Consider the following 14478-nt stretch of genomic DNA (forward strand, 5'->3'; position numbering starts at 1 on the left):
AGGCAAATTACATTACAAACCTTTCCTTCAGAGAAAATGGGTTGTCGATTGACTGATGTAGAACTTTGAGCCTCTTGCTGACTTTGAAATGTCTCCAAGTTAGCACAAAACACCACCTCTAAATGATTTAAGTTGGGGCATTCCAGGCTAAAACTTCCAGGATAAAAGCAAGTGAGTTGTGGTAACATACGCAGATTCAGCGAGGTCAAATGAGGAAATGAAAATTCTTCTACTGTTGCTTCTATTGCTGCATTATCCTGTTCAACAATTTTTAGAAACTTTTCACAGTGGCTTATTTCAAGCTTCTCAAGCTTCTCAACTTTTTTAGCCAGCTCCATAGGAAACAGAGTTTCCAGATTTCTACAATTAGTAACAATTACTTCCTGCAGATTTTTAAAGCTGAGAATTCCTTTGCAATCCTTATCCCATACATGTTTCAAATCCGGAAGCTCACACAAAGTCAATTTCTTCAGTGGAAATTAAAGCTATATCCCTTCATCTCAGTCCCCAATATACCAAATATTACCTTTACATTGGTGCTACGTACTTCCAATTCTTCTAAGTTCTTTAAACTAGGAAAAACAACAGTTGGAATTGCTTGTTGTTCAAGCTGACAATTCACCAGCTTCAAAGTCTTCAATTGAGTGCTCTCGAGTGTTTCGTAAGGATGGGAAGCTGCCATTTTGTCTGGATCAAGAGCCTGTAAATAGGTTTAAAGTCAGAAATATCCTAAATACCTGTTGAAGTCTTAATACTTCATTAAAATGCTTTTAATGTAGGCTATGGGCGAATACATCTAGGAAGAGAGAGAGAGAAAAAAAAAAAAGAGAGATAAAAATAGGTTAAAAAAAAGGTAAAAATATTGGATAGACATATAAATGCCTTTGATATTAAAAATATCTCATTTTCCTAAATGATTCCCAAATATGCCACAAAATTATATCCTCTAAAGTGAATAAATGTGTTAAAAAAAAGTAAAATACATTTATCATTCATTTGAATTAAAATAACTCATAATCTTAAGTTAACAATTTAATACATATTTTTTCATTTTGTACATTTACTTATTTTAGAAGAATTAAAAATTCAACCAATTCAAATAGATAAATCAAATAAAAGGCACGAATTGTGATTAATTCATGTGTGCAAATTGAAATTTCAGAAGTTATTTATGATGGCTAAATAATACCTGACAAGGCTAGAGCATACATGTATCATAGAGTTGATTAGACACAAATAACATCACATCTCAATTCAGAAAACCCTTCTTTAAGACGAAAAATCATGTGAAAAGCTCTAAACAAATTCTTTTGCCTAAGCTTTACTTAAAATATTGGTTTTCATTAATGTATGCCAAGGATACTTATTAAAAAAATTAAATATTTTTAAAATGAAAATTAAAATACTTAATATATAACATTCTTAATTAACAAATTAAGAACCTACTGATAAAATAAAAAATTAAAAACTTAAGAATTTAAGATGATTTAATGAAAGGCAAAAAAATATCTTCTTAACGTCTATCAAGATAATCAAACTTGAAATTTTAAATAAACATGAAACTCAAATAAATTCCTGTAGAAAAAAAAAAAGAGAAGATAATGCTGTCAACTGAAGAGTATTAGTATATTATTAACACATTTCACTGTAATTTTTAATTCAATTCCATCGTAATTTTAGTAAAAAAAATTATCTATGAATTCTTTAATCAAAGTTTTTAATAGGATCTCTCAAAAAAAAATCAAGAAAAATAAAGAGTTAGTCAATAATTGTGAATAATGGATACGTACCCAAATCTTGTGCATGTGTCGTATCGTAACATTTAAATCACCTTTCCAATATTTTTTTTCCTCCTTTCCATGTCTAACACATATTTGTTGTAACATTGGTGTCGTGTTGATTCGTTCAGAGAACGTGAAGGTTTTCATATTGCCGCACGTGCTCACTACGAATTTTTCCAACAATGGAAACGCAAAGGCACAACGATAGGAACTACAGAAACTTTCAAGTTTATGCAGAGCTACAAGTTCCATTTCTTTCAATTGTCTGAAAGTAATCTGTTCATCACTTTCATGCCATGAAACAATGGTCTCCATCAATTCACATTGGATTACCTTCATGGTGGTGAGTTGAACCAAGCTTTTTGCAGTTGATGGTGTGATCAAATAGCTTAATTTACTACAATTACTGACTTCCAAATTTGTTAAGTAAGTGAAAGATACAGAGGAAGGCGCTATGGTGTTCAGACATGGACATTCCTTTAAAATCAAGCACTCTAAACTTTGAAAAAGTAATGTGTCTTCTTCAAAGTCTATCATCTTAAGTGAAGGTAAGTTTATTAACTTCAAGCTTCTGAGCTTTGGAACAACCCCCGAACTTTCTCCAATAAGGCTTCTCGAAGGCACTAACTGCTCAAAGAAACAATTACTCAACAATAGACTTCTTAGATTAGGATTTCTGTGGAGGAAAAAATAAAGAATCTCAGTGTCAACTAGTCTAGATAATTGAAACTCTTCTAATTTCTGCATTCTGTAAATGCCCATATATCTCCTTAAGGAAATTGCTTCACGTGGCTCTATTTGCATGGACTTCAAGCTGTAGATTACCTAAGATATGATGGATGAAATAAATAAAGGTAAGTTAATGTAAAAAGATAATATATGAAAATGCATCTTCCATGAAATTCAGAAATTCGTATTTGTTTTCTCCTTTTATCATTCTCAATCTATATCTATGAATAAAAAATAATGCACAAGACCTAAAAGGCCGATTAATACCTTTTCAGGCAAGAAGACTGACTTAATTTCTGGATTTGCAATTTCCATTTTGAAAAGTTTGAGCTTATGACAAAGTTCCACATATAAGTTCTTCAGTGCTGAACAACATAATTCATGTGTTCCCCTATAGAAACACTCAAGGTTTGGTAGATTTGAGAATCTGGTGGTGATTAGTCTAGGAAACTCAAACGAAATGCTACTCTCATTGATTCTTTCCCCCCTGCAAACAATTTCCTTCAATTGGCCACAATTCCAGACCTCAAGGTATTCAAGTTTTTTAAGACCCAGGGCTATAGAAACAGGAAATATATGCTTTAAGTTGAGACATTCTTGAATCCGAATCTTTTTCAAATTTTTGAAGTTAAGAATTCCTTCTGGGTCTTTGTTCCATACATGCTCCAAAACTGGCAGTGCTCCTACATGAACATTTTGCAAATTGGTCATATCCTCAGCATCTCGTTTTTCACAATCTTGGAGGTTAAATATCTCTTTCATTGACTTGCAATTAATAACCCTCAAGTTGCATAGACTACGAAATCTTCCAACCATATAAGAAGGGAAAACATTTTCAAGCTTATCACATCCCTCAATGATCAACGCATCCAGTTTGCTAAAGGAATGTAGAGAAAATTTGGTCCATATCTTTTTCAATCTCTTTATGCTTTTCAAGTTGATACTCTTCAACTTTGGAAAAATGTTTTCCTGCTTGGTTCATAATTGCCATAAATTTAATTAAATCAACAACTACAATAGATTGACTAAACAAACCAATAAAGAAAGAGGAAAAATAACTTGCATTATACAACAAAGTTTAATTTGTGGTTTGAGTAGCTAATGGCTATATTTGTTTATTGTCATCGCCAATAGGTATATATTCTGTTTTCATGAATTATGACACAGACAAAACCATGAAGTTGCATGCTGCAAGATAACAATGATTAATATTATTATTAATTTGGTTAGAAAAATTTAAAAGAAAGGATCAAAGAGATTCCCCATTCTATAAAACAAACCTTAATGATAAATTACATAATGGTATATACAAATGGCCTACTGGTTAAGGATGACATAAGAAATGCAATTTAAAATACTGACTGTAGGAATTTAGAGGTACACAAAATCAAATGATTTTTGGTAGTACTATGACCCCTATGACTATGGTATCTTAAATTTCACAAACTGAAAGAATTTGACATGAAAATATCAGGCATGAAATACTTGCACATCACATTAGGTATCGGTATAAGCTTTTCCTTATCATCATATATAACAAACACAAATTTTAAATTATCTAATATCTAAGATATGGATATCAGCTACATATCAATATAAAGGTATACTAAAAGATCTCAAATATGTGGTAATCCCATCAACATACCTCAATTTCGATCATACTATCTTCTGTTTCGATAAATATGCTCTCCATCATCCCACATTCGCTTATGAAAAGGCTTTGGAGATTCATCAAACTTTTCGACATTGAAAGGGACAGTAAGTATCGCAAATTCCAACAATCATTCACATCCAAATGTAACAAATTTTGAAAGTAAGATCTTGTTGAAGGTTGGTCACTCCATATTTTTTGTATTTTGATTGAGGACAACTCCATTCTCTCTAATTTGGGAACTACAACCTGCATCATCACACAAATATAACTAATGTCACAAAAATTAAAGAAATTATTTTGATTTTCTCAAGTTAATATTTATGATATGGGGACAAAAAAAAAAGAATGGTTTCATAGAGTAGAATAAATAGGCAACCAAAAATTTATTTTTTAAATTATTCATAAACTCTTCCTTCTTGATCTTAACAAACATGATATCTAATTTTTGAAAGTTCATATAAAACAAACCAAATGAACATGAAAATTTTGAGCACACCTTTCCATCAAAGAGTCCATCGGGCTTCCTGTTTGGCACCTGTTCTGTTGATGAACCAAAGGTATAAAATCCAATAAATTCAGACAAAGATTGTAGGGTTAAGGAGCGCAATTCAGGAAAGTTAATTTCATCTTCAATGCTTTGCATTTCCAAGGTAACAACCTCCTTCAAAGAGTTACACTCATAAACTTCAATTGTTTCAAGTGCAGAAAGATGTTTGATCATAGAAAAGAAGACATTCTTTAATTGACCACAGATTTTGAGCTTGATAGATTTCAATTTGCAGAACGAATCATTTGTAAGTTCACTGTGGCATATATACTCCATGTTGTTGACTTCATAGAGAAACAATGACTCTAATTTGGGAAATGCTTGCTCAAGATGTTTTTGGTTCTTTGAGTTGATGATGGACTTCACTTTTGAGTTATTTACAATGGACAAATATTTTAGATATGGAAATCCTTCATAATTCAATTCATAGAAAATATCTTCGACATCATTTAGTTGTCCCAATAACAAATTTTCAACTCTTCCGAATAGTAATTTGATCCCCTTTTGATAATGAATGTTAAAGCCTTTTTCTAGCTGAAGGGCCAAATATCTTGATGATTCACACATCTCTAGCATCTTGAAATCCCACACTGGATATGCATTGAAATCTCTAATGACGATCCTGTAACTATCCAACTTGTCAAAGAACAAGTTCTTAGGCAAATGGGTAATTTTTGGGATCTGCATGTCTAGTGTTGTTAACTGATTAAGTTGCTTTAGTTCAGAAAGACTTGCATTTCCAATGTGATTTACCAGTCCATCTTTCCATTGAATCGGGCTATTTCTCAAATACAACTCTTCCAAACATGTCAAACTTGACATTACATCAGCAGGAACAACTTCAAGTTTAAAGCAATTACTTATGTCAAAAATTTGTAGCTTAGCTAACTGCCTCAATTCAACAGGTAAGCGATCAATATCAGATCCTGCTAAACTAAGAACTCTTAATTTTTCCAGCTCTCCTATTATATATAAATGCTGACCTAGCTTGCATCGCTCCAAACAAAGCATTTTGAGTTTTGTTAAGCTTTTAATTGATGAAGGTAAGGTTGAAAAATGAATGCCAATCAATATCAACACCCGGAGTTCTTTCATTTCATTAAAAATCTTGTCTGGTAATCTCAGAAGTGGATCCTTATTGTCAAGATGGAAGACTCTAAGTCTAAAACAATTTACTTTTCTAGGAAACTCCTCGATGATGTCAGTCACATCACAATGCTGTAAGGAAATAGAAGTGTACCTTTTAAGCTTAGCTGTGCCACCCATTTGATTTGCTGATTCATAAAGTTTGGAAAGTGAAAAGGCTTTCATTATAGTAGTAGGTTGGAACATTCGTATTAACATTTGGATATCATGCTTTAATCCTCCCAGAAAACAGCTAAGAATATAATCTGCTGCTAAATCCAATTGATTAATTATGGCATCAAATTCTTCATGATATATGGTAACAGTAGAATGTTGCCTCAGATTCATCAATTCAACCATGGGATCTTCAAAAATTCTTCCAAATCTATCTTTTAACAATTTAACATATGCAGTCCAAGTTGGCCAATTATCGTTTTTTATAGATTTTGAAAAAGCATGATGCCATTGCATAGCCTTGCCTTCAAAATGCACAACTGCTAACCGCACCTTGAATTCCTCAGGAGTTAGGTCAATTGCAAAATACATTTCACATTGATAAATCCATTGATTCACATTTTCACCATTGAATTTAGGGAAATCAATTCTAGCCAACCTAGTGCCACAAGCGTAAGGAGCCCGATAATGAGAATGATGATTACCAGAACCAGAATCATGATCGCCCTCTAAATTTTGATGCCTGGGTCTCGATCCACAATTATCATGACTTTCTTGCAACAATTCCATTAATGTCCTTTTCAATGAATCGTGTAATGTCTTCTGCATCGCACCCGCAAGTTCCACCATCTTCACTTCAATTTTCTCCGAAATGCGAGTTTCCAATCTTTCTTCTAACTCATGCAAAGTTGCTTGTGATCGCGTAGATTCTGCCATGGTTGTAAGAAATGTGCCACAGGAACAAGACTGCTGATACCAGTTGTTACGGTAACTAATAGAACACAAGATACTAGGAACGAAGAATCTCAATTTGCAAAAAGCTCTATAAAAGAAAGAACCTCAAGACTTTATTACTTGAGAGAATACAGGGAGAAAGAATTACGATTGTTATCCAAGATTCAGAAATTTCTTTCTTTATGTCTCAGTTAGCTGTCATCCGCTAACTAATTCAATTATAAAATTGACTATTACAAACAGCTATCTAACATAGTTCTAGTTTCTGCCATCAGTAATATGACAATACAGGTGCCTGAAAAGGTACAATCATTGAAAATAATGTTTACTTTCTAGAATATTGACTATTGAGAGACCAAACGGTGTGTTTGGTTCCGCATTCAGAATTAGAACCATCATGAGTTAGAAAGAGAAAATCGATTTCCTCTTTTTGACCTCATAGAAACAGATGAATTTCACTAGGATCATTCACAAGATAACAAAAATTTCCAATACTCATGATCAATTAAGCAAGCATACTGAAAAGTCAAATAAGATTAGCAGTTACCAGGTTGATTATTTTGGATTGAAAAATGCATGCAAGTGGTTGTTCGTCTCCTTCACTTGAACAAACTATTGGGCTGCAGAAACAAAAAAATTGCACCTCGTCAAATACAAAACCATTTTTATTTTAAATTTTAAACTCAACCCGCCACCACCGGCTTCTGTCAATACATTATGCGTAATTGTCTTGTATTTCGTAATTTTATTCTTTTAATTATTATAATTCAACTATTTTAATCTCTTATTAAAAGTTCAATAATTTTAAAATTACACACACGTATATATATAATATTTTTAAATTATATAATTATTCACTTATTTAACATAAATTATAATTTTTATTAATATATAAATTTATTTATTTATTATTAAATAAATAAAATTTATATATATTATTAGTACTTGTGATAAAAAAAAAGGATATTTCGTATTTTTATGAATTTTTTTAGTATTGTTCATAAATTCTAACATGTTTTAACCTTCCGTGCACAAATGATGAATTCAAACACAGTATTATATAAACTTTGAGAAACAAGCCAAATTTTTCTAATAATGTATACATAAAATCATATTAGTAGTTTTTTTAATAATTTACTCTATTTTTTTTTAGAAATATTTTCTAATAATTGATGTGACACCCTAAATCTAGACTTGTACGTGATCAGTATTTAAAGTTGATTTTTTTTTCATGTGATTGCTTCGTTTTCTTTAATGAATCATGCAAGTTGAGAAAATATAAGCTTAAATTTAAAATAAATAATTAAAAGAAAACATTAATTAGTTCTAATGTTAACACCTGTTAGTAAATGAAATGTTCCATTTTAAAATTTCAAAAAGGAAAGTATAGTATTATCTTGTTTTCAAGCATTTGTTCAAAAAGAGATTAATATAAGATAAATGCAATATTTTTATTACAACACTTATAAATACTCAAAAAATAAGAAGTATCATAGCATAACTATTTTTCCTATGCAACCCCAAGTATAAAAAAAAAAATATATAGTAAAAAGAAAGATGATTTCATATACATATGCCAAAAAAATTTAAGCTAAGGTCTACCTAGGTCAAACACATAGAAGAAAATGGTCCTAAACTTGGAGCAATCATTGCTAAACCAATTTCTAGATGTGAAACTAAACCTATGAAGAAAATAAATAAATACAAGGGTGACAAAAGTGAATAAGAAATATATCTACAATGTCCCTTGGTACTACCATCTCGTCCTAAAAATTAAATGTAAAGGTGAATCTCCTTGCTTTGTTAAGCAAACAACGACTTTAATCAAAGTCTCACACACAAGCTAACAATCTACTCGATACATTTTGAATTCCCCCTCATTTTTCATTACAAAACTTCTTAATTATTTTCTATTGGTCAATTGTCATTAGAACTTTGAAAACTCAGTGGTCTTACATTATTTAGTTTGGATGACTTTTCGGAATACACTCCTAACCACAATATAATGGCAAGCTCTCACCAGTTGATGATTGCTCATACTCAGTTGAAATTGCCAAGTCGACTACATGAAAACTGTTGTCACAACCCAGTGCCTACATCTCCAAGGATGATCATGTCGTACACATCAATCTTTCTAGGTACCAATGGTGATCATCTGCAATTTGAGGATTGACTCCTCAACACACTCCTCACCAGTTGATTTACACATTCGTCAATGTAGGGTTCCATGGAATAAGGTACCAGACAACAATGAACTAACATACAAGCATTGAGACCTTGTCAAACACTCCCCAAATATAACATTTTGATGACCTTGTCTTCCACACCCCACTTGATGTACATGCCATTTTGCCCCCATAGAAAGTTATCCAATTAGACACTCTACATGATTTTTAGACACCCCACTTCTTTTTATTTGGTCTTTTCTTACAACATCCCGCTATTGTTAAGTCTCATTTATACTGATTTTTAGATAGGAATTATTGAACAATTCCACTCACCTCATGCGCTCTTGCAATAGAATTGTTTTCTTTTGATTCAATTTTGTGCAGATATAGCTAACCCAAAATTCATCTGACAATACCCTGATACACCTCATTTTTTGTGCAGGTATTGAGTTGAAGAGTTGAGGATGGAGACCCATTGGATTGGAACTTAAAAGAGCTAAGGAGTAGGAGAAGTGATATCACGCTGGGCTTAATAGTACCCACGTCGGGCTTGTGCAAGATAGAGAACAACACAATCTGCATCTCAGCATTGTGTCGGGTGCAAGAGCATCCGTGTCGGGCGTGCTTCAAGACAGAGAGCATTTAAACTCTCTGGAAGACATTGCGCCGGGTGCAGGAGTATTCGCGTCGGGCGTGACTCGAGATAGAGAGTAATTACCTTTCTAGAAGACCCTGCGCTGGGTGTGAAGTATAACACGCCGGGCGTGTAAACCTTATCCTGGCTCACCCAGCTCGTACTTGATCAAACCTTCGAGGCTTTCTTCCTCATTCACACATAGGGCGACTTCTAGGAGCTGTGGAAGGGATTCCCGGTGCTTGGGACCGTGTTGTGTGTGGGTCTTTCCTTCGGTTCTTCCATCTCTATTTTTGTTTACCTTCATTGTTTTGAGCGGTTCTACCCATTATTTTATGGGATTAGATGTAACCAACTAAAATCGTTTGTAATCTTTAACTTATCAATGATATATGTTTATTTCATTCATTGTTGTGTTGTGTTTCTATTATTAATGCTTGCTTTGGATTGATTCTCCTTTGCTTGATATAGAGTCCATTGGGTATTGGAAAATAGCCTTTGAATCTAGCTCTGAAACAAAATACCTAGTGGGAAATGTATCTAGGAATGAAGCTTGGCCCATTAGTAGTCTTAAACCCTAACCCGTATTACAGGTATATATATTGGATACTTAAGGAATTGATATTCAATATATGCACCTAGGCTCTTGCTCTAAGGGATTAGGTTTGAGTAGACTTATGGGTTGACTAGGCAATGAATGCAATAAGAGAACAATGATTCATTAGAAGGAAGTTTGGTGATATCTGACCTCACAATCTCACAAATTCACAATACCATTTTCTATCCCTTCCACACACACAATTAGTTTTATAGGTTTAAAATTCCAACAAGTCATAACCTTTATTTCAATTGCATGACAATCTATGAAAAATTTGGAATTATTCTTTAGTCACAAATAGTCATTAAATGCTTCTTTTACCTAACTAGTCCTTGTGGATACGATTTGAATTTACTACTTGTACGACCGATATACTTGTTGTGTTTGAGTCCGTTGTTAGAATTAAAATGATTTATAATAGAAACAAAAGTTCATTTCAACATAAATCTCTACAACTATCTCTATTATGACTGTACTAAGGTAAGTTGGGTAAGTTGCGAGGGTGTCTAGCCAAAGGTTCAGTTGACCTTGAGAGGGGAAGTTATATAAGGTTCTATTTTGAGTTAAGCTTCAAAAGTTCATAATTTTTAGACCTTAAAGAAAGAATTTATAGAGAGAACCATTTCTTATTTTCTTCTTCCTGTCCCTTTGGTGCATGACGAATGTTGTTGGACAGTGGATTCAAAGCATTTGAAAGTTGAGAATCTGAGTTGGGTGGTGCAGAGCTAGTGGAGATCAAAAGCTCGAAGCCTCTTTTCTTCTTCTTCCTATCCTTCTTTTTCAAAAAGCTCAAAATCGAGGTAAAGGAAGTTAGGATGAATGGTTGATTCAATTGTTGTGTTGTATGTGAGTGAGATTATCAATTGTTTCATGAATTAGAGGATTTGTAGATTTAAAGGTTATTTTGGTGGGGTTTGGTTGTTCTTGAGGTGGTTGAGATGATTTTGATGATCTTGACATCTTTTGTAGTTTCATGTGGTGGTTTTGGGGAAAAATGAGTTGTTGAGAAGGTATATGTATGAATGATTGAGTAGCATGCATGAATTAATGTATGGGCTAGGTGGATTTTTGGATGATTGAAGTGTTTTGCTGGGTTGATGTTCTTAAGCTTTGAATCTACATATTTTTTGGGTTTGGTCGCTTAAAGCGCCCATGGGGGTCGCTCTAAGCAAGTCTTGGTGGTTTCTCAAAGATGATATCTCTCATTTGGGTCGCTTAGAGTGAGTTTTCGAATGCTTTGAGCGAATTGTGATTGCTTAGTGTGAGCTATTAGTCACTCTAAGCGAGTTGACCTCGCTTAAGTAAAATATTGACTTGTTTAAACAAGTAGATGGACGAATTTGCTTTTGTGGTCTTCATAAAAATTGTAGCATTGGATGTTAGCTTTCCAATTACTTTTAAATCACTTAAAAAGAAGGTCTAAAACTCTAATTATGACTTTTTTTAGTGAGTAAAGATCAAGTTGTCAACATTTAGGCAAACTGTTACGATTTTTGTGATTTTTAGTATAGTAAATGATGGAGTTAGAATTTGAAGTCTTCAAAAGAGTTGTAGAGAACCTTTTTATCTTTCATGTGAGATAAATATGTGTTTGATTAGGGTAGTAAAACTCCCTATGCATTGTTTTATGTGAAGGTTTCCATTATAAGATAGTTGTTTCTAATAATTAAGTTGTATGTTGATACATGTTGTATGATGAACATGAATATATGTTTTGAGTTCTATTTCATGTTTTATGGTGTATGATGATGGTTCTACATATTTTTGATTAGATATGACATATGTAGATATTTTTATGGTGTTGGATGATGATGAGTATATGTATGTACATAGGTATGATGTATGATTTTGGAAAGCATTGATATATCCTATATGGATGATGTTGTTGTTGATCTCTATATATATTGACCAGATGTGATGCATATAGATGATGAATGATGAGGTGTGGATGCTGAGAATGCGATATGACATTAAAACATGTTGGCTAACTTAGGACTTGAGGAAAGAAAATTATTTATAAAAAAAAAAAAAAAAAAGATCCCGCATAGGGTATGTTGGAGTGGTGCTCGAGTAGGCTACTATTGAAAAACCCTCCTTAAGCATGTGTGTCTCTTAGAATGGGTTTTTGAGGTGTGTTGAGAATACGTATCCTCTAGGTGCTTAATTAGTGGTTGAATAAGGTAGAAAGTTGAGGACTACAACTCTTAACCAAGTACTCGGAAAGATTATGTGGTTCCTTGAGGATGACCAGTAGGCTAACTCCACATGTGACTTGGTAATGCATGTCAAGGTCGTGATACACCTATACCCAATTGTATCACTCCTAATGATGAAATCAGACTTTCTTAGTGTAAGTGAACCAAGAAACCAGAAGAGGGATTGGTATCCCATATTGTTGTAATCAAATCGACGCTTCGGGTGTGAAAATGATTGGATTGGTTCGATTGGATGAAAATCACTTAGACTGTTTATGTTGTTAGGAGATCTTCTTAGGTGAATGCATGACAACGCATTAATAAAGGTGTTTTCATATATTGTATGTTGTGGTTCATTCATATGCATTGTTGGATGTCTTGTGTGCAATTGCTTGAATAAGATACATGTTTGCTTGGAGTGTTGTATTTTTCATGTATAGTTATGGTGTGATGTTGTATATCATAGGATTATTTTCTATATGTGTGTGTGTGTGTATTTCATGTTCCTTCCCTTAATCTTGAATGTTCTAGTAGGCTAGTTTTTGTTACTAATAGTAGGGATTCCAGGAGTGTAGTGGCCATGACAAGTCATGACATCTATTTCACGAGCTTTAACATTTTCTCTATAATAGTCTAAACACACCGTAATGAGAGGATTCTAGAAATTTGTACAAGTGTGAGATTATACAGTTAAGGATGACTTAAAAGAATTAATTTGTACTACCAACAAGATGCATCTACTTTTCGGTAGTTCATCACATAAGAACTCTACAGTTAAGCATGTTTGGCGTGGAACAATTTAGGGATGGGTGACCTTCTAGAAAGTTTCACAAAAAGTTTGCAAGTGAGAATAATGCATGTTGAAAAGTCTTATCTTGGTTCATAAGGTCAATCATTGATCCTAAAAGCGGACAAACATTTTAGAAAGGGCTACCTATGAAGGGTTATGACCGGTGAAAAGATTTGACCAACAAGGAGTTGTGTGAAGTGTCACCATATGAAATGTTGTAGAGTGGAACCGTTGAGACGTCAAATATAAGGGGTGTTACAAATGGTATCAGAATTAGTTCCCTCTCCTAGTATGGTGTGGTTTGGGGATGAACTAGACGGAAGCTGGTGAGCTTGTAACAGCCTCAAAATACTGGAATGAGAAGGATCCAAAGATTTGTATAAGAATGAGATTATATATTTGATTATGGCTTAAAGGAATTAATTTATATTACATATACCAACAAGATGCATATACTTTTCGGTAGCTCATCACATATAAGAACTTTACAGTTAAGTGTGTTTGGCTTGAAAAAATTTAGGAATGGATGACCTTTTGGGAAATTTTCCAGAAAGTGTACGAGTGAGGACAAAATACACTAAAAAGTCTTGTGTTAGTTTATGAGGTCAATTATTAATCTTAAAAGCGGACATACATCTCAAAAAAGACTACTTATAAAGAGTTTTGACTTATGAAGGATTCTGACTAATAATAAGTTATGTGACTCTTTTTATTTTGTACTTGTAACATCCTACTATGCACTCATGTTTCCATACATGCATTTCAAGTTAGGTCCTCTTACTATTACTAGAATGAGGCTCTAGTCATTCCAAGTACTCATAATTGAGTCCATGAGAAACTGCCACCAATTCAATTATACAACAAAAGAAAAATTCTATTCCAACTACTCATAATTGAGTCCATGTGAAACTACCATCAATTCAACTATACAAAAATAAAAAAATAAAAAAATCTCATTAGGGTTGAAAATCAACCGTATCACACAAACAACCACACGTGCATACATTTCAAATGCTTGAGGTTCATAACCCTCTCGATCTCCAATACAGTCTCACTTCAAAATAAATGCATTGCATGCATCAATTAACATTTGCTTGGAATTCACACTTCCCAAGTCTTTTAATTAATTTAAAAGAGCAAATAAATACAACAAATAAAAGATCACAATACATTCATGTTAACGATTTTAGCAAGTTATACATTTAGCCATCACCACATTTGATCATGAATGATACTATCTAGCATACCACAACTATTGTACTAGTAAAAAGTCCAGGAAACATGCTTCTAAGGAGATTAGTAAAACATTTTTCATCTAAATACTTTTATACATAGATCAAGTTGATTA

The 14478-nt window shown here is 33.1% G+C and overlaps 2 protein-coding genes across 3 annotated transcripts in view; both read right to left on the reverse strand.

The window, feature by feature from the left end:
* LOC109807690 (uncharacterized) overlaps nucleotides 1-488 on the reverse strand; it is a 10935-nt gene extending 10447 nt beyond the window's left edge. Inside the window, exon 1 of the mRNA XM_029273314.2 lies at nucleotides 21-488. Within this exon, the coding sequence (XP_029129147.1) occupies nucleotides 21-338 (318 nt within the window). The 5' untranslated portion in view covers nucleotides 339-488. The remainder of the gene's footprint in view (nucleotides 1-20) is intronic.
* LOC109806874 (uncharacterized) lies at nucleotides 470-8328 on the reverse strand. Of its 2 annotated transcripts, XM_083074767.1 has the most exons (6): nucleotides 7293-8328; nucleotides 4661-6757; nucleotides 4156-4410; nucleotides 2778-3479; nucleotides 1791-2606; nucleotides 470-700 (listed from the first exon to the last, which is right to left on the reverse strand). In XM_083074767.1, the coding sequence occupies exons 2-6, from the start codon at nucleotides 6725-6727 to the stop codon at nucleotides 470-472; spliced, it is 4071 nt and encodes a 1356-aa protein (XP_082930893.1). In that variant the 5' UTR covers nucleotides 6728-6757; nucleotides 7293-8328. The 2 variants fall into 2 exon arrangements, with proteins under 2 accessions (XP_082930893.1, XP_082930892.1); XM_083074766.1 differs by having other exon boundaries at nucleotides 4661-8328.
* Nucleotides 8329-14478: the final 6150 nt, after the last annotated feature.

This window comes from Cajanus cajan, chromosome 5 (assembly GCF_000230855.2).
Source record: "Cajanus cajan strain Asha chromosome 5, NIPB_CcT2T_4, whole genome shotgun sequence".
In the NCBI taxonomy this organism is placed as follows: Eukaryota; Viridiplantae; Streptophyta; class Magnoliopsida; order Fabales; family Fabaceae; genus Cajanus; species Cajanus cajan.